At 39.3% G+C, this 25,937-nt stretch overlaps 3 protein-coding genes across 3 annotated transcripts in view; 2 read left to right on the top strand and 1 right to left on the bottom strand.

The window, feature by feature from the left end:
• fig4a (FIG4 phosphoinositide 5-phosphatase a) overlaps positions 1-7,506 on the bottom strand; it is a 47,658-nt gene extending 40,152 nt beyond the window's left edge. Inside the window, exons 1-4 of the mRNA XM_079642448.1 lie at positions 7,298-7,506; positions 7,023-7,137; positions 4,965-5,063; positions 3,877-4,000 (exon numbers count right to left, since the gene is read on the bottom strand). Coding sequence (XP_079498574.1) covers positions 3,877-4,000; positions 4,965-5,063; positions 7,023-7,088 — 289 coding nt within the window. The 5' untranslated portion in view covers positions 7,089-7,137; positions 7,298-7,506. The remainder of the gene's footprint in view (positions 1-3,876; positions 4,001-4,964; positions 5,064-7,022; positions 7,138-7,297) is intronic.
• A 155-nt stretch (positions 7,507-7,661) lies between these two features.
• On the top strand, positions 7,662-18,794 carry ak9 (adenylate kinase 9). Its single transcript, XM_079643183.1, has 35 exons — positions 7,662-7,885; positions 8,001-8,092; positions 8,318-8,381; positions 8,461-8,513; positions 8,636-8,732; positions 8,838-8,950; positions 9,092-9,250; positions 9,349-9,471; positions 9,760-9,834; positions 10,079-10,180; positions 10,278-10,417; positions 10,517-10,827; positions 11,017-11,037; positions 11,207-11,325; positions 11,568-11,715; positions 11,819-11,915; positions 12,002-12,219; positions 12,396-12,532; positions 12,669-12,875; positions 12,965-13,240; positions 13,327-13,448; positions 13,657-13,876; positions 13,979-14,032; positions 14,113-14,328; positions 14,559-14,777; positions 15,248-15,464; positions 15,557-15,758; positions 15,919-16,065; positions 16,199-16,416; positions 16,512-16,708; positions 16,865-17,034; positions 17,426-17,524; positions 17,690-17,792; positions 17,893-18,007; positions 18,150-18,794. The coding sequence occupies exons 1-35, from the start codon at positions 7,870-7,872 to the stop codon at positions 18,356-18,358; spliced, it is 5,076 nt and encodes a 1,691-aa protein (XP_079499309.1). The 5' UTR covers positions 7,662-7,869; the 3' UTR covers positions 18,359-18,794.
• A 130-nt stretch (positions 18,795-18,924) lies between these two features.
• Positions 18,925-25,937, top strand: part of LOC307014927 (structural maintenance of chromosomes protein 6-like) — a 30,692-nt gene continuing 23,679 nt past the window's right edge. Inside the window, exons 1-6 of the mRNA XM_079643193.1 lie at positions 18,925-19,025; positions 19,393-19,549; positions 24,230-24,365; positions 24,860-24,965; positions 25,208-25,344; positions 25,553-25,614. Of these exons, the coding sequence (XP_079499319.1) occupies positions 19,430-19,549; positions 24,230-24,365; positions 24,860-24,965; positions 25,208-25,344; positions 25,553-25,614 (561 nt within the window). The 5' untranslated portion in view covers positions 18,925-19,025; positions 19,393-19,429. The remainder of the gene's footprint in view (positions 19,026-19,392; positions 19,550-24,229; positions 24,366-24,859; positions 24,966-25,207; positions 25,345-25,552; positions 25,615-25,937) is intronic.

Below are 25,937 nucleotides of genomic sequence, written 5' to 3'. Positions count from 1 at the left end.
TATTACTCGGGGTTTAGTCACTGATAAACAAAGAGGGTGAAACCACGTGGTAAAGCAGGCTGCATCAAATGTTAGACAGTCCTTCAACTGTTGCAGATACAATTACCGTAGTTTTTTCCAAACATGTCCAACACAGATGAGGCTTGTTGGACCAGTTATTATGCTCCAAACATCTGGAACAAACTCCCAGAAACCTGCAGGTCCGCTGCAACTCTTACTACTTTGAAATCCAGGCTGAAGTCTTTAATTGTTGCCGCTGCTTTTAATTGAACTATTCTTATCTTAAAAACTGCACTGTAACTTTTATCCATGTATTTTTATGTTTATTTTATTATCTTTTTACTGTTTTTAAATGCCATTTTCTTAATGTCTTTCATTTTTGTAAAGCACTTTGAATTGCCTTCTGTGGAAAGGTGCTATATAAATAAACCTTGCCTTGATAAGTCACCTAGGAAAATGCATTGTTCTAACGACTTTAGATATTAACATCCAATGAGTTAATGTGGACTGTCTTCCAGAGAAACAGTATGGACACAAGCTAACAGCCTATGGCCATGACATAACTTGAGTAATTTATATTACACAAGTGAAGTTCAGAAAAAAGCATCTCAGCAGCCACTTTTGAAAGGTCAACCTTTCTGCTGCCAGCGAATCATCTACAACAGCTTTGACAATAAAAACAAGAGAACACCTTCATTTGCAGAGATGAATCATGAGTGTGTGTCATACTCTACTTCAATATATATTATCTATCTGTTCCAAACCATGAAGTCTTACATAATTTGAATCAACCAAGACAGTATCACGTAACATAGTAAAGGACTTTCAGCTTTTGATGAGGTATTGTCTCTTTGTTGACATTCAGTGCATAAGGATGTGTTTTTTTAATAGCCTGAATATTCATAGTAGTATTAGCCCCAGAAGCTTATGTAATTGAGCATACAACACACACCTTCTTTATTGTGTGTCACATTTGCAATTTTGCAAGTGAATTAGAAGTCCTAGAATTAGATATCATTTGGATCACAGATGCTCTATCATTGTGCTGAGAGATTACTAGTGAAATAAATGATGTTATTATGTTCCTGCTCACAAACAGAATAAAGGCGCATGCAGTGTGATGTAAATCGGTGGACAAAGAAACAACCAATTACATAAACTAATGAATAAGCTCAAACACATGGCTCAACATTATCTCATCAAATATTATGCTTGTACATTTTGATCAACATACTTTCTTCAATTAGTGGAACAGTGTTTAGTAGATTATGCATCAAATTGACAGTTTCTGCTCCACTATAACAAGAAGTGATAAAGAAAATAAAAGTTAAAGTAGCACTCTGATGATTTTTCATGTGAAAAGGTACATTTACTAGTAACTGGGATTACTACTCGGCAGATGGTTTCCACCGGTGAATAGCAAGCTCCACGTCCCACCAGGCTTACAATGGACTCTCCACTGGGAGTAAGCCTCAACAACAAATAATGAAGATGTTTTATAAGCTAAAGTGTGTTACACAAGTAGCAAACTTCTATATGGATTTACTTTGTGAGTTCTGTGTGTTATGCAAGCAAGTGCGGTTGAGAATAAGAGGCAAAAGCTAGAGAGGGTGTGTTGACAGTGAGTATGAAGTCAGTCAGCAAGTGCACGTTGCAGTGCAGTTGGTGTGTAGTTCAAGCTTTCTGTTGCGTGATAAATAAATGCTCTTTGTGACCCAAGCCAAGTTCCCATCATGTCTTGAGGTGTCTTAAAATGCTAAATTGGAGATCTTTCTTTTTCTAATTCCCACACTCATGCTAGATATTTACATTGTGTAAGTTACTGATTAACAGTTTTAGCCATAATACTTAGGTTTCCACAAAGTTTATAACGAGCAATGAAAAGCAGTATGGTCAATTTACAAAAAAACACATAATGTGGTTTTATAGCATTGTTTTATATACAGTTTTGACTTGACTGAAACCTATTTAAAAATAAATCCATATTAATTCAATCCAAGTGCTTAAACGATTCCTCCTTTGCAGACTTTAACGTATTAAATATGAACTGAGAGTGGCTAGTGAGGGTAAATCGGAAGCATTTACACTAATTATGGGTTTGTGTTCAAATGTTCCATTATGAGGTATCTTTCACGGTGCACTATGAATAAATGAACCTTGTGAACTATAGCCTTGAACTTAATATGACTTTTTTTTTTTATTGTGGCTTTTGTGTGTCTTTCTGGCAGAGATGGGTCAGACTGGCAACATGGCACATTCTACTTGCAGTAATGGTAGTTGCTATACAGTAATAAAGTAGTGCCAGAAATAGGGTCTCTCAGGAAAGACTGTAGCCACATGGCTGAGACATTTTTATTCCATATGACACACAGGGCCTTTGGCAAATAGCGGAAATGCCTTGCCCTTGCCAATAAACACACACACACAAAATGAACGTTAAAGTTGAATTCAAGACTGTTGCATTAGTATTTTATTTTTAGCCAAACTAATAGCGTGGTTAGTGGAGGGCTAGGTCAGTCAGTGTGTCCACCACTTTGGTAGCTTGTGATTGCCATGACCTTTTTACAGACGTTTATGCTCTCCCAAAGAAGAAACCCCAGAACTTTAGTAAGCCCCTGACTTTTTCTTGAGTGATTTTAACATTGTTCTTTAAGTTTTGGGGCCCATTTATTTGTGTATTATCTTTCTTTCTTTTGTTCTTCTCCTTTTTGTACTCATTAACTCAGTTACCAATATGCGTATATTAGATTTGATTTTCTCTTGTCTTTTTTCATTCTTGCTGCCTGGCTCCAGTTAGAGTTAGAGGAGTTCACATGTGATTGTTGGGCTAAAATGTTGTTTCCATTATCTGAATAAACAATTGATTGATTTGTTTTAATCAGGGTCATTTTGGGTGAGAAAAAATGCAGAAATATACAAATATGAAAGCCTGGTTCTTATTTCACCAATAAGGTTCTCAATAACACAAAATGTAGGTCAGGACTTAATGACATAATCGAACAGCTCAATCACACCAATTACTCTGTAGAAAGCCACTGGGGCGGGCTGTACATCAGTTGCATACAGGTGACAAGCCTTGACTTGGAGCAGACAGGTAGAACGAGTTGACCTACCAAATAAAGCTTTAAATAAACCTAAGCATTGAGAGTGGAACAGAGTCTGTAGGGCAATGACCAAAGTGATGACAAAGAGGCAAATAGGAGATGAGCAATTTTTCCTTCCAAAACAAATGAAGACTGATGTATGAGACTATAATTCAACAGTTTTCCCAAAGCTATAAACAGGTTTCAAAATTAAATGTCTTAACAGAAGTTAAGATATTTATGTAGCCCACTTGGGAATAAGATGGTATTTTATGTTGTTGTTTTGAACAACAGAACAATACACTTTTGAGCCCAAGTAAAAAGGATCATAATAATATAAGTTATTTAAAAGAAAATAACATAAAATATGTTTTAAATAAGCACTGTTTATCACCAATGTGTTTTTTAAATAACTCTTTCAAATAATATTTCTTATTTAATTTGACATGACCTTCAACAAAAGGCAAGGGAAAGCACTGACATGTGAAAAAGGCTTCTCGTTATTTCTGAATACCCCATCAATGGTTATGACATGAACCCTGAAAATTGAGTACATTGAAAAAAAAAAAAACATTATAAGCTTCACAAAGGCAAAGGTTGTAGAGAAATACAATGCACTGCCAGGTGTTTCTTTTATTTAGTTTTTCCCCAGTGTCCAGCACTTATTGTACGCCTAACCAGGACGATACACAAAGAAGAACCAATGCTATAAATGAGGTATTTGTTGCCCTAATTTGGCTTTGAAGCGCTGTTGCCATGACAGTGAAGAAAAGGGTCGGGGGATTGTACTCACCCACAATCCCAAAGGCTGAGACAGCTCTGGACAGGCCCGAGGACCCCTTTTGGCCGATCTTGGTGCGGTTGCCCAGGTCCAGACGGCCAAGCAACTCTCGAACCTCTTGCTGGCTGTACACATGCTACAAACAAATACAAAAACAAATACAAAGCATTTGTAATTACAAGTGTTACTGGCTCTGAATTAAGTTTGTGGTTCCTTTCCAATCTTTTCTGTGTAATTTTAAGTAAATCTCAAGCAGGCCTTGTACAATCAATGATCCCACATTTTCTAGAAGATGGTTTAAAATTGATCCTAAGAGATGCAATTAAGTCAAACATTAATCAAACATTAATCCTGTAATATTGCACTAATTAAACAACATCTGTGTTATAATAATGATAATTATAATTCTAGCACAGGTGCAACAGAAACATTAACTATACATGCACTATACTAAAAAAACTAAATGTATTTGTGTATGTTTTTTATATGGAATTAAATGCATTCATCTGCAATATGCAATGAGTCATATGAATGCTAAACACAATAAGTTATTTGACATTCAGCTAGCCATATCATCTTTATCCATCTCAGTAATAAAAAGGGTTCTATGCATGCACCCTGTTCATTATGAATGCTAGCTTTCCATACATGAACTGAGAGAGAGTGATAGACGAGGCTGCGTTTTGAACCTGCTCACCTCGACTACTCAATCACAAGCTTCCACACACGGTTTATAAAACAATCTGCTATGCCAATCAAATGCAAACCAACAGGGTTTCTGTAGGTCAGTATTATATCTGCAGCAATGAGAGCATGGGGTGATGGATATTTATTCATGGACGCTTCATAATAGAAAACACATCAAAATTATAATCACCGAACAACACGAATAAACAAATCAAATCTCAGCTCATAGATCCTGGTAATGAGTTGTAGAAAAGAAAAGGAGGAGTATGCAGCATTAATCAACTTTTCTGTCATCCATAATACACTTGGGAAAGGCTGAGTGATTGTACAATTGTACCTCAAGCGTGCTGTACTGTATTACATAAGCATATACATTAGCACTGTGCTAATTCTGGTGGAAACACAGCACTTACCTTATCATCAATTAGGACCAGGTCCTTGGGTTCTGTGCGGTCAATCTTCAGGACTCTGTGTTTGGTCTGGGCCTGATTGGTCCCTACCAAAAAATACCTCTGAAAGACAAACATGAATGCGTGAATTCATTATAACTACCATCTATTATTGCAGAGCTGATGTTTGCCATATAGCCTACCTACAGTAGCTGCTTCTAGGAACATTGAACAAAATATGTTTTTACATATGTTATTACAAGCCATTCTTTAGGCCTTTTTTTCATTTTCTATCTACAACGAGCCACCCAGGTTGAAATTAATGTTTAAAAAGCCTGTGAAATTATATATAAAAAGGACTCCAAGAGAGATACGCATCATATAATAATATATGAGAAAATATACCATGATTATAGCAACTACATTTGTGAAAACATTTGGGAACATATTTGATCATAGGGCTACATTCTAATATGTTCAATCTTTGAATTTGTGTCTTACTTGTGCTGTATGACTTTCTGAAGTCATTATTTTTCTCACACTTTGTCTGTTGGATAGCTTATGATTTGCTGTCCTCTAAAGAACATTAAATTATGTATTGATACACCATCAGCACAGTCTGCAACGATACACCATGTATCAGTACAGTCTGCAACCATTAAAGCCATGTTGTCCTGTTCCCACTATCTTATGGAGCCCTCTTTATCCAGAATAGTTAGACAGTCAGTTTGTCCACTGTTAAATAAAATGGGCTGACAGAGGTGCAATAAAAAATGATAATAGCTCAACTGTGACAAATGTTTTCCTATTACCGTCTCGTGTTTGCGACCATTGATAAGCCATCAATCACACCATTATACCACATAATTATTTAACCCTTCTATCATTTTAAGTTGTTGAAACCTTTTATGAAAAAGGGATTGGCAAACAAAACAACAACAGCAGATTAGAAAAGAGGGAAAGCAGGATACATTTTAACTTGTCAGAAACTAAGTAAATATTTGGAGGTCATTTTGTCTTTCAAAAATGTGATAATCATTCGGACTGTCAAGAGTCTCTAGAGCCTCTAATTGACACTATTAAAGTCATGGGAAATCAAAGTAGACTCAAGTTTACTCGTCGCTAGCAAATATTTTGCTGCCATCTAGTGTTTGCTGACGGGTGATTACACTCAAAGGTAAGACTTGCATCTTTAAAAATGAATTGCTCTTTTGGCAGAAAGTAAAACATCAATATTTAGAGAGAGGCTTAAGTAGAACCACCTAAGTTGGAAGATTGGTCCAGGATACTTTTTAAAATAGTTTAAATATAAAAAAACTTTAAGGATGCAAAAGACAAATTCTCACATTTGTAATAAATGGTTCAAATGTATTACCCTAATGCAAGCTTATGCTCCTTTCCTCTTCTTGATGGTAAAATATAAGTGTAATCTCCCCTGGTTCTCATGTTTATAAATACTTTTGTATAGGGTTTGGGAAGGCTGTAACAAAGTTGTCACACAAAGATAGCTGGCATATGGAGTCAGAAGCACACATAAATATGTAGGCTGCAGACATGCAAATGTGTTGGCGTTGTGTGCAGTTGTGTTAAACCAGTATACAGTATAAGTACAAATACATAAATGCATGTGAATTAAAAAAACAAAAAGGTATTATACATTCTGCAATATAACCTTTTCCAAAAAGCTACAAAAAAATGCAATCATGTCTGTATTACATCAGTGAAATAACCTCATCCATCACTAGAGTCCACATTTTCAGCAGGATCGATAGATTCCTATAACAACAAGTGATGAATGTCTGGTTGTTTGAATGATTAAAAAGAGTGAAGCTGCACATTAGGAAGTGGTGTGTGTTAGGGTAACAATCCTTTGACCAACACATTTTCACATTCAGCTCTTGGTTTATGTTCTAACATTATCAGGAAGCACCAAGAGACGGAAACACTTGATGGACATGTGATGTAATTTAGAGAGATGTTGTTGGCTACTAGCAGGTGTAACCAAAGAACAGACAGATCAGACATTTAGCAAGTCATGAGGAAACAGTGATAAACACAGCATAGAGATCATGACAGACTTACGGCTCTGGTTTCATACAGAACCATCTTCTGGATCCCACTGATCGAGGTAGCCGCCGACTGAGGCATTGTTATCCCTGTTTTCTCCAATCACAATCCAGGAGGAACAACTGAAGAGCTGCAAGGCGAAGGAAACCGAATATAAAACTACACTTGCTTCACTTCATAAAATACAAAAGAGACCATGTGTACACATGTAAACCTCATACTGCCAACCACTGTATGCATCATATTTTCGAGCTGTTTTGTGGCTAAGTAGCGTGTCACTCAGTACTCACCAATTAATCTAGCTAGCTAAGTAGTTGCGTTCGCCACAAATACTCGCCAGATAAGATGACAAACCCGCATACCCTCTGGTAGAACATATAACTCTTTTAAAGGTTTTTAGTTCGTTAATTTTTAATATAAAGTCCAATATTTAGTGCTAGCACATAAGAGAACATAAGTTGTTTGAGTCAGGTGACTGTCGTGACATAGTTCAGTCAACTGATACGGTGGCCCGCAGAGTCAAAAATACTTAAATGTCTGAAAATGCGATTATTAAATGAAAGTGCTCGTTTTTGCCTTTGTGTTCTTCAACTCGCAGATAGCACCTACTGTACTTGTTTATAAATAATTCTAACTGTAAATACACAAACGCCTAAAACGACAAAACGTACTTTGAAGTAACCATAAAGTAGCTAGCACTAGCATTAGCTCCTTACAATGTAGAAAGTCAACCCCCCTTCTCCCAAGTAGTTTGTTAACGGTTACTAGGGTTACCGTTGACTATTAACCTTGGATAGCAAACGTAAAAGGTAATGTAGATGATACAAGTTTAAACAGATAAACAGGAAAAGTGGATATCAGAATGCCACAAAAACATGGTAAGTAGCATGACAGGTAACATGACAGGTTAACGATCGAATATCTAGGTTTAAAGAGAAGCTAACTGTTGTTTATGACTTAATTAACCGTGCATCGATATTTACTACGCTGAAGTTGACCGTTTGGTGGACAACCTGATAGAAGATGAAGCTGAGAGAGAGACACTTCTTGCAAAACCTACTTGCTTTATCATAGTTGGAAGACCGGTAATTTCCCCTTATTTTACTGACATGCACACAAACAAACCAATACTTACACACGCACACACACACACACACACACACACACACACACACACACACACACACACACACACACACACACACACACACACACACACACACACAACCACAGCCACAGTTGGTATTTTCTTCTTTTATACAGTGTCACATAAACCAGTGACTTCAATTCTGTGCCTTTCTCTGTGACAGGGTGTTGGCAAATCCTCTTTAGCCAGAAGAATAGCAGAATCCTGGAAATGCATCTTGATAGATGGTAAGTAAAATTGCTTGATACCATTTCTGGTCTTTGTCCCAAAAGAGTTAAGATATCACCAGCTTTTCTAATATTTCAGATACAGATCTGCTCAACACACACATTATAAATAAAACAAATGAAGGCATAGAGGTAAGTATAACTTTCTCAGTCCTAAGACAGAAAGGAAAACTGATCTTTCCAACGTCATGTGTTTTTCATTTACATTTTTGTATGGTCTATAATATGAATCGATTTTCTTCTGACTGTCTTAGCTCTTAAATATCTTATCTGAGGGGAGAAGTGTGCCAGAAAACATGGTGCTCCAGCTGCTTCTCGCCAGGCTTAACTCAGCAGATGTTGAGCACTATGGTAATGGTGGTCACTAAATGCAAATTGCACATTTTTCACAGCAGCATGTCATTCAAAACCCTATTAGTTGAGCTTTATCACCTGATAACAAGTGTTGTGATACAGGTTATGTCCTGAGCTGCCTGCCATTCATGTCAGAAGAGTGTCTGAAGATTCATGAGCAGCTTGAGCTGATCAAAACCCTTAAGCTTCCTCCTGATTTCATCATCAACATCAAGGTTATCCACATGTTTTCTACTTTGAGTTGTTCATGCATGAAGCAACAATTTGTACACATTTGAATAAACCTTTCACTTGTTTTCTGAAAATGTTTTGCGTACAGCATATGAGATTTGTATCACACTTCAATATTCCACCAGTGTGCAGACAAAGACCTTGCCCGACGGCTCTCAGGTCTGAAGCAGCACCCGGAGACAGGGCAGCTGTACAACAGGGATCAGTGGATGCGTGAGGATGTGTTTAGCAAGAAGAAAGAGAACAAAGATGAGGAAGGGGAGGATGAGGAGGATGAAAAGCAGGTGTGACTTCAGGGAAAACACTATTATGTTCAAACCTTAAAAAAGAACGTTTTCATAATTTCCTATTACTCAAATATGTGGTTTTTGTTTGCTTGCAGGCAGGGACTGAAGAACTTCAAAAGGATATTATTGACAACATGGTGTGGACACCTGAGAATTTGGACAAAAATGCTTTACATAGAATCAACATGTACAAAGATACGATGCTCAGACCCCTGGAGGTAAGTTAGCCAGGGCTCCCAGTTTTCCCAATGGGTCACATATTAATTCATCCATTTCTAACAGAATGTCACTTATCTTTCTTTGATTATGTGCATTTACTAGATACATTTAAGACAGCTCTGGTGGGGCAAAAAACATTTATGAATGATGTATACCATTAAAGAAAGCTCACAATCCCATGTCATACCATGTTTTGTTGAAATCAGAACGGTGATGTGTGAGGTATTATCCTAGATATAATTTCTGAAAAAAAAGAAAACCTGATATAAAATGTATTTCTTTGTAAGGACTACATGACAGAACACAACCCTCTCTACCTGTTGGAGCTGGATGGACAAAACAAATCTGAAGAGCTGCACTTGGTACTACCACAAATGATAAATATATCATCTGCAGCTACAATATTACAAACAAGATAAATAGCAAGAAAAAGAATGCATATCCATACGTTCTTTTACTGATTGTGTGTTTTTTAATAGCAGGCAATGTCATTTGGTGCTGTCTTGAATCTGAATTTGTAAAGTGCCTGTGTTGTGTTTGTCTAAGCATAAATGTCCATGATGAACCCACCATGTATATTGTTGGCTAAATTGTTTTTGTGTCTAGTCTGTGATGTCGCGTCTTGGATCCATGGCAATCAAGACTGTCTCAATTCCAGTACTCCTCCATCAGGCTGATGATGAAGAAATACCGGAGGAAGTTGACACGGTCCGGCATTCTTGGTCATATTCATAATTTAATTTATTTTATACAATCTACATTTGAGCTATTAACACACGGGCAATAATGACACATGATTTTCCAGGAGGACCTAATGAGAATGATGTCCTCTACCCGGACAGTGGCCCCTGGCTTCAGATGGAGAAGAAGTCGTTGGGGCCAAACTTGTCCTGTTGCTCTGAGTGAAGGCAAGGTCATTCTTGGCAAGCCTGATTTATGTGTGGGGTAAGGGATCTTTTTTAGGCACTAGCCAGTTGGGAATCTACCCAATATCTACAAGAAAGACTGTCCATTTCAACCAACTCTCATTTAACTCCTGTGCAGCTTCCAGGACAAAATGTACGTCCTCTCATCTCAGGAGGCTTACCAGAAGTTTTTTAAGAACCCCCGACGGTACTTACTTCCTCCGATGCCAAGGCCCCCTTGCAGAGTTTCTATAATTGGTCCTCCCCTGGCAGGGAAAAGCACTCTATGTAAGCTTTTAGCTCAGCACTACAATGCATTGGTGCTTGATATGGAGGCTTTGGTGCAACCGGTTCTGGCTAAGGTTGAGCAAGAGAGGCTTGATAAAATCAAAGAGGAAACAACACAGGTCGCTCTAGAGAAAATCAAGATGAAGATGAAGCAGAATTCAGGCAAGTTGAGTGCCTTGATACTGAGGTTTTTCGATATCATCATCATCATCATCATATTTTTTAAACTATTTAACTTACAAATATTATTTCACACATCAGCTCTTGAAAGTATAAATCGTTATTTAAATATTTGTAGTTGTTGAGACTTGTTCTGTCATGTTAATGTTTTAAATATTTGTATTTCATCAGTTGAAACCAATTCTACTGAAGGTAAGATGATCTTTCTCACATGCAGACAAATAAACATGGATAACGTGTGCATTTTAAAATCTTAATAAGAACTGTACACATCACAATTGGTGGTCTGGTAACGCTGTGTTGTGTGTTTTGGATTTCAGTTTGAGAGATTAAGTTTGCAAATGCTTTCTGCTGTTCCCAGTGACAGAGGATCATCCAGAGGTACAAGCCTTGGTTCTCACTGCGCTGGAAGAAGCCAAACATATGAGCACATCTCCCTTGAGTCTGTATGGTGAGGTTCTGGAGAAGCGCATAAATGAGGTATGTCATCTCAAACATAGCAGCTGCAATTACAGCTTTTGGTTTTAAACTATGGCCATGCCATCTTTATATTTCTGTGAATGTTCTGGTCAAATATATGTAAGTTATTTGTAAGAGATATATTTAACAGAAATGTTAACCATTCATATAAATGATGTAACGGTTCAAACCATATCACTAATTATTTATTAAACATCTGAATAAAGTTTGCAGTGGTGTTGTTAATATCTCTGATGTTGCAGACTGAAGAGGCTGGCGCTGGTACGGATGTCAGGACTGGATGGGTGCTTGACAACTTTCCCAAGAACGTGTCCCAAATGAATGCCTTACAGCACGCTGGAATACTGCCAGACCTCCTCTTCTGTCTCAAAGACAGTGATGGCAGTCAGGGTACAAGGCACAGACACAATGCATCACAAACAAGTTTCATTATACTTGAGTCCATATCAATACCATCAATGTTTATGTACCATTGTACTTCATTGTTTTACAGTTTTTAAGCGATTGTATGAGGCGAACAAGCAAAGCGTGGAGGAAGCATTCGGTACGAGATTGCAGGATGAACAATCTGAGAAGGAGAAACCGGCCTTGTGAGTGCAGGTGCATGTCAAGTTTGATGTTTTATCTGAAATTGACTGTTCATGCAGCTTTTGTTCATCATTTCTCTAAATGTTAGAACCAATAAACAGCCAGAAGAGGAAGAGGCCATGCCTGCAGGGTTGCACTCAGGTTATCCAGATGGCCCTGATGTGAATGACTACAAAATGAAACTCAATCAGTTTTTGTCCGAATGGGACCAAATGCAGTCCGCTTCAACTGTCACCCGCTCAGTACTAGAGATAGGTGACAAAAGCCCTGAGGACCTGCTTCAAGAAATTGTGCTTCAAATGGAAAGTAAGTGTTATAAAATTCCTAAATGTTTCAAGTAGATTAACTATAAATATAATTTACTTTAAATAGATTTTGTATTTTGAAGGATTTGTCCCATAATGTGACTTATACGACTAACAGATGCCAAGTTTGGTAAGAAAAACTCCTAATTTAGTCTGGTGTTTGCACAATATTTTCAGAACCCTTTGAGCATGTTTCCTGTGAACTATCAGCAATGGACCTGGAAAAGGAGGCAGAAGATATGGAGGCCTTAGCTGGGCTGGAGAGAGCCGAGGAAGGAAGCAGTGACAATGACGCAGCAGAGGATGAGGATGAAGTCAGTTCACACAGATGTCTTTTTTGACTTTAAAATGGAAGATGCTGAAGCTACAGGCTAGTTTGACTGCTTTGTTGTTGATTGATAATATAAACAAATATTTAACAGTATACTGTATCCTTCCTCTCAATCATAGCAGGCGGACACAACAGTCAAGAGATTATTAGGCGATTCCCTTCATTTTTGCCCAGTGGCCTTGAAGAACTCCAACATCCTGTTGCCATGTACGGATGAAATTGCAGCCAAGTACCGCGATAAGACCTTCTACTTCTCAAACCAAGAAGCCAGGGACTACTTTCTTCAAAACCCTGGTAATTTTGTTGGACAGACGTCGCCACTCAAGGTACAAGCTGACATAAAAAGGAAGAAAAAGGAATTGTAAGAGAATACAAAAAAGGTCCCTAACAAGTTTATTATGTTCTTCTATCTAAGCCTCCTGCCCCGCGGATCTTTTTGCTTGGCACGAGAGGTTCAGGCAAGACCAGTAATGGTGAGTGGCTCGCCCAGCAGCTTGGCCTCTTCCATATTCAGTTCAGGGAGCAACTCCAAATGCTCATTAAGGCCAAGACAAAGAAGCCTGTACTTTATGCGGATGAGAAAGAGTCTTCAGAAGAATCTCCTGAGGACTTGGAAGCACTCATAGAGGAGGCCAGAGGGGAGCATGAGAAGGAGACAGAGGAGACTTCCATCAACGAGAATGACATTGAGGTCGGCTGCTTTCCCTGTCGCAAGATTTCCAGTAGTACTGAGCCTAAATTGTGGTGATTATTGTGTATTTGCTTTTGTGTGTACAGCCGGAAGTGGTCCTTACTGAGGATGAAAAAGCCATCAAAGCCTATCTCTCTGAAAGAGATCCATTACCTTCACAGATCTTGGACACAGTTATTGCACCGTACTGGAAACAGGAACCATACAAGTAGGTGCACACACACACACACACACACACACACACACACACACACACACACACACACACACACACAGCAGCAATTTACATTAATAGTTACTTTCTACAAAAAGAAGAAAAAGTGTGCTTCCCAAACAAGAAATAAATAATCTCTTAAATGTGTTGTACACCTGACACAACAAGGTATTTTTGGACCCAAACATTCTCCACTTTGTAGGTCTACAGGTTTTATTTTGGAAGGCTTCCCTTTCGATTCTGATGAGGTGCAGTACATGTCACAGTTCCAGCTTTTCCCTGACCTTGTCGTAATAATGTCAGTGGACGTCACGGATGTTCAAAAACGCCTGTTGCCGACATACCTAGACAGCTGGTGTGAGCGCCGCAACCGCCATGAAGCACAGCTTAATCTACTTCGGGATTTACGGAAAAAGAGCCGGGTAAGCAAGTGATCACTAGATACAATATAATTATTCTGTTAAGTTCAATATGAAGCATAATTCCTCCAGTCTGTCCTGATAATGACCTCCTCTCTGGCACAGGAGGAAAACATTGCCAAAAGAAAGGCTGAACTCACAAAGGAGGCCAAATCAAAAGTAAGAAAACGAATTATAGCCACCATCATCCCCCTATCCATCATGGGTTAACCCCTTTCTTTCTGTCTCTTACTCATCAGTCCAGAAATGATGAGGAGGAAGAAAACGAAGAAGAGGATGAAGATGCAGGCAACATAGAGGATGAGATAGAGGCCACGCTTGAAGAGGAGTTTCCTTTAGAAGAAGATAACGAATTCATGGAGAATGAGGAGACTAAGGAGGCAGCGTCTGAGAGGCTGGAGATGGAGATAGCAGAGCGCTATATGACAGATGAAACCGGCCTCGCTACTGTAACGGTACAAAAACACAAAACACAATTGAGGAAATTAACTAAACAAACAAATGCTCATCATTGAGCATTATGACTAACTGTGACTACAACAAGTGACATTTTTTACTTGAAGAACATTTCAAGTTGGACGAAATGTGACATTTTTTGCACGTTATAATACACAGAGTATGATACATTACCATATTGTACTTTACTTATGCTCACGTGTTTTGCTTTGTGCTTTTCTAACCTCAGGAGCTCTTGAGTGAACTAAACATTCCCAAAGTGTCAATTAGTGCATCTCGAAAGCTCCGGATCGTACGGCAACAAATGCTCCAGAAAATCCAGCCGCTGCTGACCAACAGGGAGTCACTCTTCCAAAAATGTCAACCCATCTTATACAGCCTGGCACATAAGCTGTTGCTCTCCTCTTATAAGCTCCACAGTGCCTTTGGCTGCTGGGATCCCATAAAGGTAGGAGTCATTTGAGAATTGCCCCTCCAGTTTAAAAACTCATTTCTTTTCCCTTGCATTTAGGCCAGGTATGACACTTGTGCTGTTAAATTTGTTTTTTTATCTTACTAGTGTTTTGTATTGTTTTTACGTCATGTAGGAGAGTTATTCGGTCTGTGGCTTCTGATCTGGTTTCATTGTCTCGTGTTTTACATTTGTTTCATGTCCTGTCTCTTTTTTATGTGTTTATGCTATGTTTTTATACAGTTGTTGATGTACAGCACTTTGTTCAACTCTGTTGTTTTTAAATGTGCCATAGAAATAAAGTGGATTGGATTGGACCACTACTCTATGTCCTTCTAGCCATTTCTTTTTAAATACTGGCCCACCTTTTCTCTTTAGTGCTGATATGTTAACCTGCAGAACTGTGTGACATTTCCTATGTATAATTATGACATATTGTTTTTGACACACTTATCCCACTTCTACAGCTATACAAAGAGAAAGATTTGATCCAGCCTCTGCAGTGGCCCCTCAACACTACATATCCCCTAATCTTCCATCAGTATATCTACTTCTTTGCATCTAAGGGGAATCGCAACATGTTTATGCTGAACCCCTTGAAATACTTAAGGGAGTCTAAACCCAATCCGTCCCTTCCTGTTAAAATTGCAGTTGTTGGACCACCAAAATCTGGGAAAACCACAGGTAAGGCTCAAGACAGCTGGAAAATCGAGTTGGGTTTATCTTATATACTTAACCGCTTATCTTTTTCTTCTTACTTTGCTTTAATTCTCCAGTGGCAAAGATGTTTGCTCAAAAATATGGCTTGGCCTGCCTGTCTATTGGTGGTGTTATGCGTATGGTGCTTCACAAGCATGAGCACACTGATTTGGCTGTCCAGATGAAAAAGTATCTCTCCCAGGGACTAACTGTGCCTGATGAACTGGCCATTCAGTGTCTGGAGGTGGCGCTCATGAGCTCCGTCTGCAGCACTCTTGGGTAAATCAAGGCCGGGGCTGGGGGAAGTACATTCATAAACTCAAGGTCCTAATGTTTACCTTAACATAAAAACACAAAGACTATCTATTCTTACTTTGATCACTTTTTTGTTATTACCTTTTTATGGTGTTTGTGAATACAATGTTGATTTGCATATCAGGTATGTGTTTGATGGCTTCCCGAAGACACTCAAACAGACAGAGCTGATGGGGTCTCGGAGCATCATCCCTATGATAGTCGTTGAGCTGGGGCTGGACACAGTGGAGGTGCTGAAGAGAGGCCTACTGGACAAAATGAAGCCCAACAAGTGAGAGAACACACATCAATTGTAATTATAAATACACACCGGAAACCACAAGTATGACAGCTGTTTTTAAATCACCATCCTTGAAAATTAAAGTAAAAATGCATTCTGTCACACTTCTTTTGTGCAACTGCAGGCCTCACCTGATGCACGACAGCTCAGAGATCCTTCACATTAATAACTCCTGTTACAAGCAGGAGATGGAACATGTAAGGCAACACTTCCAACAACAATATCAGAACTGGATACTGCTCGATGGCCTGAAGAGCAAATGGTGGATCTGGCACAGCATTTTAAAGGAGGTCAGCTTCAGCATGAAATATATCCACAGCTACCTGGAGAGAACATGCAGTGGTAAGTACTAAAGGCTTACAGGCATCAGTTCATCAAGCTTGTTTACACCTAAAGTAATAGCATGTGTCTCAAAACATTTTATTATTTTTTTGCAGGGAATGCAGCCTGCATCAACAGACTGTGCATCACGCCCAGGGAGCTGCAGCATCGGCTTGGAGAGTTTGATCAGTACTGCCCTGTCTGCCTGGCTCTATGTCATCACCTGGTGGACCGCTCAGACATCGCAGCCTTAACTCACGCAGCTGAGTACAGGGGAAAGTATTACAAGATGTGTGGCGAAGACCATTTGGAGGTGAGTGTAGTGGAGTGTGCACAATTAAGTATGGAAAAGGTTTCAGGACCAATTCATCTGACATTTTATTTATTTCCAATTGTGTGTATAATAGAAGGTTTAAGATGCAAATACATGAGATCATTTTAAGATTTTCCAATGGTCTTTCTCCACCAGCAATTCCTTACAACTCCAGATCAGTTTGTGACTCCACAATGCCTACACCCTCTCCCACAATCCCACCTGCTGCCACGAAAGCTCACTGAGAGCCAGGTGAAGAACAGGTTCCCACAGCAGGTTGAGATGAAGGGCTTCTGCTCGGTAACTTATGTGGATGGAAAGCAAAGGTACTCACCCATATAATGTTCGAATCTAAATCTTTCAAGTACATGATAAGCTCCTTTTTATCATGTCTTGAGAATGCATTTCTAAGACCCGAAACGATATATGTCAGCCCAAAGGGATTCCTGTGTTTGTAGAGAAATGAACAGGCATGTAGCTGATTTTAATCGCACTAGAAACAAGTAATACTTGCATTACTTGCATTTTGAAAGCACAATATGTAAATAATAATGACAAGAAATATTTAAAAACAAACATTCATAAAACTGCAGCCTCGGAGAAAAACTGAATGTAAAACTAAATCCCAACAAACATAACAAATATGTCAAGAGGTTCTTTTTTTGTAACAGCCTTTAACTCTTTACCGTACTGCTCTATTAATGTATTTGTCCTCAGGTATGAAGCTCTTGTTCGAGGAAAGATGGAATTTGCTGTTGAATACAGAGAACAAATCCACATTTTTGAGACAAAGCGGAAACAGGACAAGTTTCTGAGGTGCCGATCTATCTCTTTGTATATTTCACAATTATTCTTTTGATGTTTTCTTTTCCCACTGTTCATTAAGTTGTGCATATATAACAAAAAGACACTGTGGTATTATTTAGCCATTGCAAATATCTATTGAGTGAAAATTGGTGTGGATATTTTACCTTTTTTAAGGACTCCTGAAACATACTGGAACCAGAAGCTGCCCAGTAAAGTTCCTCCTCTTTGTGAACCTGTACCCCTCACCTCCCTTCCAACGTTGGGCTACCTGGAACAGGTCAGACAAACACTTTAGCATATCATTTGTTAAATATATGTTTTTTAAGTCTGGTTGACATTTATTTGCCCTGCTTTGAGTTGAGTCTGTATTTTTATAGGGTGTGGCAGTATCAGTAATCAAGGCCATGACAGCTGTTGGGTGTCTAAAACCAAAGTATCCCTTCCTCAGTATGCAAAGGTCATCACTCCTCTATGTGGCCTTATATCTGAAAGGTAGGCAAGACACAAAGGAATTGCTTGAACTTAAAAAGGATAATGGTGTTTCTGATTTGTAATATTTTATTTATCCATGTGCTATTGCTCAAAAACCTGCATAGAAATGTATCCAACTAATGAATATGTCATATTTGTACAGCTTTTAATCACAAGAGCACAGATTACAGCCGCCAGAAGTACAAAAAGAAGCTGGCCTTGTATGAAGAAAACTGTTCGCTCATTCCCTACCTGACCTCAACGATGAGAGGGAACTACCAGCCTCCCAGTGAACGTCCCCTTGACTTTGAGTTCAAATTGAATAGGTTCCTTGCCTTGGGACACTTGCCGGGTGCCAACAGTGTGCTGTAGCTGTCCCTGCTTTCAAAGCTTGAATATTGCCGGCTATTACATATAGTGGTAGAATTGTGTGACAAAAAGGTCATTTGAAAACCAACTGCTATAAAAGTTTATTTTATTTCTTCATGTTATAAACTATTATTCTCTGTTTCATGGCTGAAAAATATGTTGGGCCTGGCTCATAAACCTTGCTTGTATGTAGCTGGTATAATCTGTCTAGTAGACCTTGTGCATTACTTTTTTGCCTCACATTTTACAAAACCAAAAAATGAAATTAACAAAAGGATGTCAGTGTTATGAGATCAAGATTAGGTATGGATTTTACAACAATATATAATATGTGAATACAATGTAAGAGACTCTTAATTAAGATACTTAAATAAAGAATTAAATAAAAATATGTAAACGTAGGGTCTTACGTTTTTTTTTTTTTTTATTAATTCTCTTTTATGTTGACAGATCGTGTTTTCAGACAGTTTGTAGATTCGTAAAGGTGTATCTGAATGATCCACACCAGACCTGTTTCTGATCCACAAATAAAAAGTATTATTATTAGACCGTGTGATCTCGTTTTTCAACGCGAGACTTTACCGGATATAGAAGGCGCGAATTCGACAGGACTCTTCTCCAAACTGTGTCGGTCTGAGTTTTGTGTGCTGCTGCAGCAGCAGCAAACTAGGTAATTATTCACCGTTACCAGCCGTTCTAATTCACTATAACAACCACAACATTCCCAGCTGCTGTCTGGCTTAATAGTTGTTATGTTAACAAGTAACCTGAGTTAGCCAGCTAAGCTAGCTTTGTAACGTTGCTAATTTGCTGTAACTAAACAACGGTACTAACGTGCTGTCATTGTTGTCGTTTAACCTGTTAAATCCATAGACTGTATATATAAAGGTTAAACCACATCAATTAATACTGAAGGTTTGCGAAATGCATTCTTCTACACAAGCTAACTACAGCGTTTTAGTAGCAGAAGAGTAGCTGTTCAAATTCAAGCATTAGCTCGACTATGCTAGTAAAGTATATTGTTTGCTTGCTTTCAGTTTCAGTTTCTCCCCGAATGTAAACTAGCTGTCCAAGATGCCCAAGAGGAAAAGCGGCTCAGCAATTGAGGAGCCTCCAAAGCGGGTCAATGTGGAGGAGAAAGACGTGGAAGATGAGAGTGACAGTGACCAGGAAGATCGTCCACAGAATAGACAGGTTTGTACCGTCACTGTCAAGCTGTGTACAATATGCAGGGTTCTTACGGTCATTGAAAACCTGGAAAAGTCATGGAAATTCAAAATGCAAATTCCAGGCCCTGGAAAAGTTATGGAAAACAATATTTTCCCCAAAGTTTTGGAAATGTAACTAAAGTTGCGTCAAATATGATTTACATTGAATCTAAACACCGAAATAATCTGCGGTCGTGAGCTGTAATGTGCCATCATGACGCGCATGGTGTTATGTTTTAATATATGAAGCGTGAGCTGTATGCTCGAGTCTTCCTGCCTGTCGGCTGAACTCTGCTGCTCCGCGATGATGGTCTAGCTTCAGCAGCTACATTACCTATCGTTAACAGTAACTGTGCGGTCCGGAGTCACTGTGGCACAGAATGGACCGCTGGTGAACAGCTGTTAGAACGGGCCGTTCAGGTGTTCGGAGCGGCAGAGCGTGATTTAAAATGAAACGTTTTTCTGTCACAATATCATTTAAGGAATCGTTGAGCTAGCTAACTAGCATACATTGTCACTATCTGCTAATGTTCGCTTTAGCCTTCGTTTTGTAATAGTGTTTTTCATAGGCTATAAACAGAGGTTGTATAAGTATATTGTACTAGAGAAAAAGTAGAAGTACTCAGATATTGTACTAGAGTAAAAGTAGAAGTACTCAGATCTTGTACTGGAGTAAAAGTAGAAGTACACAGATATTGTACTGGAGTAAAAGTAGAAGTACACAGATATTGTACTTGAGTAGAAGTATCAGAGTGTAGGAATACTCAATTACAGTAAAAGTCCTGCATTCAAAATGTTCCTTAAGTAGAAAAGTATTATCATCAAAATATAGTTAAAGTAACAACAGTAAAAGTAGTCATTGTGCAGATTGGTCCATTTCAGAATAATATATATGATATGTTTTATAATGATTGATCATGAAAGTGTTCTCAAAGCTGGTAAAGGAGCAGCTTGAATGACTTTGTATACTGCAGGGTAGCTTGTGAATTTACTCCAGGTGGAACTAAAGTCTGATTTATCACTTGGTTATATTTCACATCATTCATCCACATCTGTAAAGGTATTAAATACCATTTACCTCTGAACTGTAGAGGAGTAAAATAACAAAGTAGCAACACATTGAAATACTTAAGTTAAGTCCAAAGTATGTCAACATTTTACCCAAGTATAGTACTTGGGTTTATGAACTTGGTTACTTTACACCGCTGGCTATAAAGATAGAAAGACTAAGCCTTGCACAGAGGCATGAAAATACATTTTCAAAATGCTCAACAGTGCCGCCAAAATTATAAACTGACTGCTACACAATTAAAATAAATGCTTTTATATATTTCTATCAGATGTGACGCTTTAGCGTTTCTGTTATTATTAACACTGCTGTTTAGTTGTTCTGATTGCTAAAATCCTCTATTATTCCTAATTTTAAAGCCGATATTCCGTGGGGTCGGGGGCTCGGATCCTTGTCACCTTTTTCATACCTGATGAGTTTGCATCCCTGACTACAGTTGCTTTAGCGTGTAGAAGCTAGTAAGCCTACTATTTGATGTTACATTACATTGCATTTAGCTGACGCTTTTATCCAAAGTGACTTACAATAAGTGCGTTCAACCAACAAAGTACAACCTTGAAGAAAACAGAATCATATAAGTACATCAGGTTTCATAGAGCTAAAACATTTCAAGTGCTACTCAACTTTCTTTAGATAAGCCAGTCCTTTATTAGGATACAAGTGCTTTGTTAATAGTTCTATCGCTCGAAGTGGAGTCGAAAGAGATGAGTTTTTTGTCTGCGCAGGAAGATGTGTAAGCTTTCTGCTGTACTGATGTCAATGGGGAGCTCATTCCACCATTTTGGAGCCAGGATAGCAAACCCACGTGTTTTTGCTGATGGGAACTTGGGTCCCCCTCGCAGTGTGGTTGCAGCGAGCTGTTTGGCTGATGAGTGCACGTGCTGGGGTGTACGGTTTAACCATGTCCTGGATGTAGGAAGGGCCAGATCCATTCGCAGCATGGTACGCAAGTACCATTATCTTGAAGTGGATTCTAGCAGTTACCTGAAGCCAGCGAAGGGAGCGGAGGAGCGGCGTGGTGTGGGAGAATTTAGGAAGGTTGAAGACCAGACGAGCCGCTGCATTCTGGATGAGCTGCAGAGGTCGGATGGCACATGCAGGTAGACCAGCCAGGAGGGAGTTACAGTAGTCTAGGCGTGAGATGACGAAAGCCTGGACCAGAACCTGCGGCGCTTTCTGGGTCAGGAGGGGACGTATCCTCCTGATGTTGTAAAGAGTGTATCTGCAGCAGCGGGTTGTAGCAGCTATATTTGCAGTGAAGGACAGTTTCTTATCTAGGGTCACACCTAGATTCCTTGCAGTCTGAGTCGGGGAAACAATAGAGGTGCCGATGTTCATTGTTAGGTCAAGAGTGGGACAATCTTTTCCCGGAAGGAAAAGCAGTTCAGTCTTGTCAAGGTTGAGCTTGAGGTGGTGAGCAGACATCCACCAAGAAATGTCAGCTAAACAAACAGAGATGCATGCGACGACCTGGGTCTCTGGACGGGGAAAGGACAGAATTAGTTGGGTGTTGTCAGCGTAGCAGTGGTATGAAAAACCATGCAGGCTAATGACTGATCCGAGCGAGTTTGTGTACAAGGAGAAGAGGAGGGGACCAAGAACAGAGCCCTGAGGGACCCCTGTAGTTAATTGACAAGGGTCGGACTCGGACCCTCTCCAAGTTACCCTGTAGGTGCGGTCTTTGAGGTATGAGGTGAGGAGGGAAAGTGCAGAGCCTGAAACTCCAAGTTCTTGGAGAGTGCAAAGGAGGATCTGATGGTTCACCGTGTCGAATGCAGCAGACAGGTCCAGAAGGATGATGACAGAGGAGAGGGAGGCTGCTTTGCTTTAGCCATGTGCAGTTCCTCAGTGACAGCAAGGAGGGCAGTTTCTGTTGAGTGACCTGCCTTGAAACCAGACTGGTGCGGATCCAGAAGGTTTTTCTGATGGAGATAACAGGAGAGTTGTTTAAAGACAGCGCGTTCAAGTGTTTTAGACAGGAACGGGAGGAGAGAGACAGGCCTTTAGTTTATAACATCAGATGGGTTGAGAGTGGGTTTCTTTAGGAGAGAGTTTACTCTTGCCTCCTTGAGGCTGTTTGGAAAGTGACCAGAAGTTAGAGAAGTGTTGATGAAATGGGTGAGAAACGGTAGAATATCAGGAGCGATAGTCTAAAGGAGGTTTGAAGGGATAGGGTCCAGAGGACAGGTGGTAGGACGGGCAGAGGTAATGAGGGTAAGAACCTCACTTGGAGAGAGAGGGGAGAAGGAAGTCAGTGTGTGATTTGTTTTAGATAGGCACAACATGTTTCATAGCTTGCTGACCTTATTTTCCTGTTCCATGTTAAAATAAACCCTTTTCAGTGGTACCGCTGAGAAAGAGTAATCTTTTTCGGTCATGGAAAATTAGGTAAAGGTCATGGAGAAGTCATTGAAAATCATTGGTGAAAAAGTGCATGAACCCTGAATATGTTATCCAATCAGGTTTATATCCACAATGACTGACATGACATAATATATTTTTCTGGTTTCCGTTAACTGTTTGTCTTAAATGATACCCCGAGAAGTTTAGAAATCGAGAAGGAACTTACAGAGTAGATATATGCAGTGATTCAAATTAGTCGCTTTTCGGCGCCTCCCGCTTTTTTAACGCTGATTTGGGTGATTTGTGTAATTCGTGGAGAACCGAAGAGTTTTCGTTTTTGGGCGGGCCGCCCAAGTTAGTCTATTAACAGCAGCCAAAAGTATATTTTTGTATCCATCCGCGAGCACGACTAGTGGATCGCTTTCACACCGGAGTACTTTTCCCCGTGCTTTTCGCGTTTAGTTCCGTTAGTACTAGTGGGGCACGATAATTATCGGCCCGATATTAGGAATTATGACGTCATCCCGATAAACCCGATAAAAGTATTAATAGCCCCGATAATATACAATATATTTTTGGGGTAAAAGAAAAAAATACTGCGGTGTGGGTGGATTGGGAAGAGGGGCGCTTGTTTTTCACTCGGCTCCTCCCGTTTTGCCAGTACTGTGGTATTAGTGGTTTAGGAAGAGGGGAGTTTTTCACAAATCCAGCGCTCCCTAACTCATGCCTGGCTGTGACGTAAATGGTGTGAAGCCAGGACAGTAAACAAACATGTCGTCGGTAGTGGAGATGTCCCGATTCCATCACGTGATCGGGGATCGGAGCCGATCACGTGATTTTCAAAAGATCGGAATCGGGAGGAAAAAAATCGGGGATTGGGATTTCTTTTTTTCTTTTCTTTTTTAAATACTTTTTTTTTTTGTATTCAATGTAACAAAACAAAAATGACCATGTTTCAAGTCTTAAAGTCATCCTGAGGCCTTAGTTTTGGTTTCAAATTACACAACATCATGTATCTGTTGCTTCTTTGGGGCTTGTTTTCATAGACCTGGTTGCTTATTTCTCTCAAATCTGGCAACAGAGTGACTAACTTATGGCAACATAAAATAAAACATGGGAGCGGTGGAGATGAGGAGGTGTCGGCGTTCTGGCGATTTACTCGGAAGGCTTCAGTAGAAGCTGCTGGGAGTCCCAATATGACTATGTATGAGATGTATTAGTGGGAAATGACATGCCCAGCTCCCCTGTGTTTAGGTGCAGGGTGTGAGTGAGGTGGCGAGTGATGCAGGGATTGTGGAGAGCATCACACTGAAGAACTTCATGTGCCACTCTCACCTCGGCCCATTCACTTTTGGTTCAAATGTGAACTTTGTTGTTGGCAACAATGGAAGTAAGTGAAATACAAGTTAAATACTCATTGTTGTGAACTGTTTATAAGTTGCCAAGAAGTGCTGACTATCTTGACTCATCTATAATTTAGTTGGAATACTTTAAGTTTGTTTATGTAGTTCACAATCATACCAGACATATGTTAGCAAGATTATGAATGATGAGCAAGTGAATTGAGTTGCATCAGCTCCACAATAATCGATATTAAACAGTTTAATATAATCGTTTGTGGTGGATGTAGCTTGTCTTTCTGTACATTAATAATACGATATGTTTAACACTGTCTGCTCTCTTGTATTAATGGAAATCAGACGTATTTCTGTAAACCTATGATGCGCATATAATGAATGATCTACTTTGCCTTAAATCTTTGTAATTGCGTGAACCTAAATCATGTATTTCAACTCAAGCAACACACTTTGTTCTCTTGTGTCTTATCTTCCATTATGTTCTTGTTTTTGAAAGTGTCTAAAACATGTTTTACTTGTGTGACAGGTGGAAAGAGTGCCGTTCTGACAGCTCTCATAGTTACCCTAGGCGGTAATGCGCATGCCACCAACAGAGGATTGTCCCTCAAAGGATTTGTAAAGGAAGGAGAAAGGTATAAATCATTTACTCTTCTCACCCGCATCCCACAATGTCCAGAAATTCTAGTATAAACAAATATTCCATGAATTTGCTCTATATTGCACCACACATATCATACCACATCAAATGTCTTTTGTCTACTACTCATGTCATACATATGACATTTTTCGTAACGTCTCATGCAAAAGTACCCTTAATTAAAAGTTGCATCACTTGATTCACCTAGGTGTAATGTCCGTTACTCTCTTTCCTCAGTTCGGCTGATGTTTCGATCACCCTGCGAAACAAAGGAAGGGACGCCTTCAAATCTGAGGTGTACGGCCCAGCTATCACTGTAGACCTGAGAATAACACGCGAGGGGTTGAGAACCTATAAACTGAGGAGCAAATCTGGTAAAGATGACTCATTCTAAAAATTTGTTTTTTTTTTTGAAGATACTGCTGCTACTGTACATTGATCTGCTACAACAACATATATAGGAACAAGGTGCAAAAACAAAGGAAAATTAAACGTGTTTCAATATTACCAAGTAAAATACTACCGCAAGCAGCTTCAGTCTATATTGTAAGGTATTCATAAAGATTATTTTTCCTCTTACAGGTCAAATTATCTCAACCAAAAAGGAAGAGTTGCTGTCTATCCTGGACAATTTTAACATACAGGTAGGAGCTATGCAAATCTTACACAATGCAATGTGGTTGATCTTCAACAAAATGCAAATCCTGTACGATAACCAGTGTTGGGTGTAACACGTTACAAAAGTAACAGTTACAGAAGTATATAACTTTTTGCTGTAACAAAGTAATGTAACGCATTTCTAATGAAATGTGGTTAATATATTACCCGTTACAATGCTCAGTAACGCAGTTACAACACATTTCAACCCGGAATGAAATGGTTTGTTTTTTAAGAATGTACTAACATAGCGAGACATTCCGACACCGGGGACAAATTGTGCGGGTAGATTAGTAAACCTGGTGTGTTT

This window comes from Notothenia rossii (assembly GCF_949606895.1).
Source record: "Notothenia rossii genome assembly, chromosome: 8".
Taxonomy (NCBI): Eukaryota; Metazoa; Chordata; class Actinopteri; order Perciformes; family Nototheniidae; genus Notothenia; species Notothenia rossii.
Note: the sequence above shows the minus strand (reverse complement) of the source record. Positions and strands in the feature narration are given on the sequence as shown.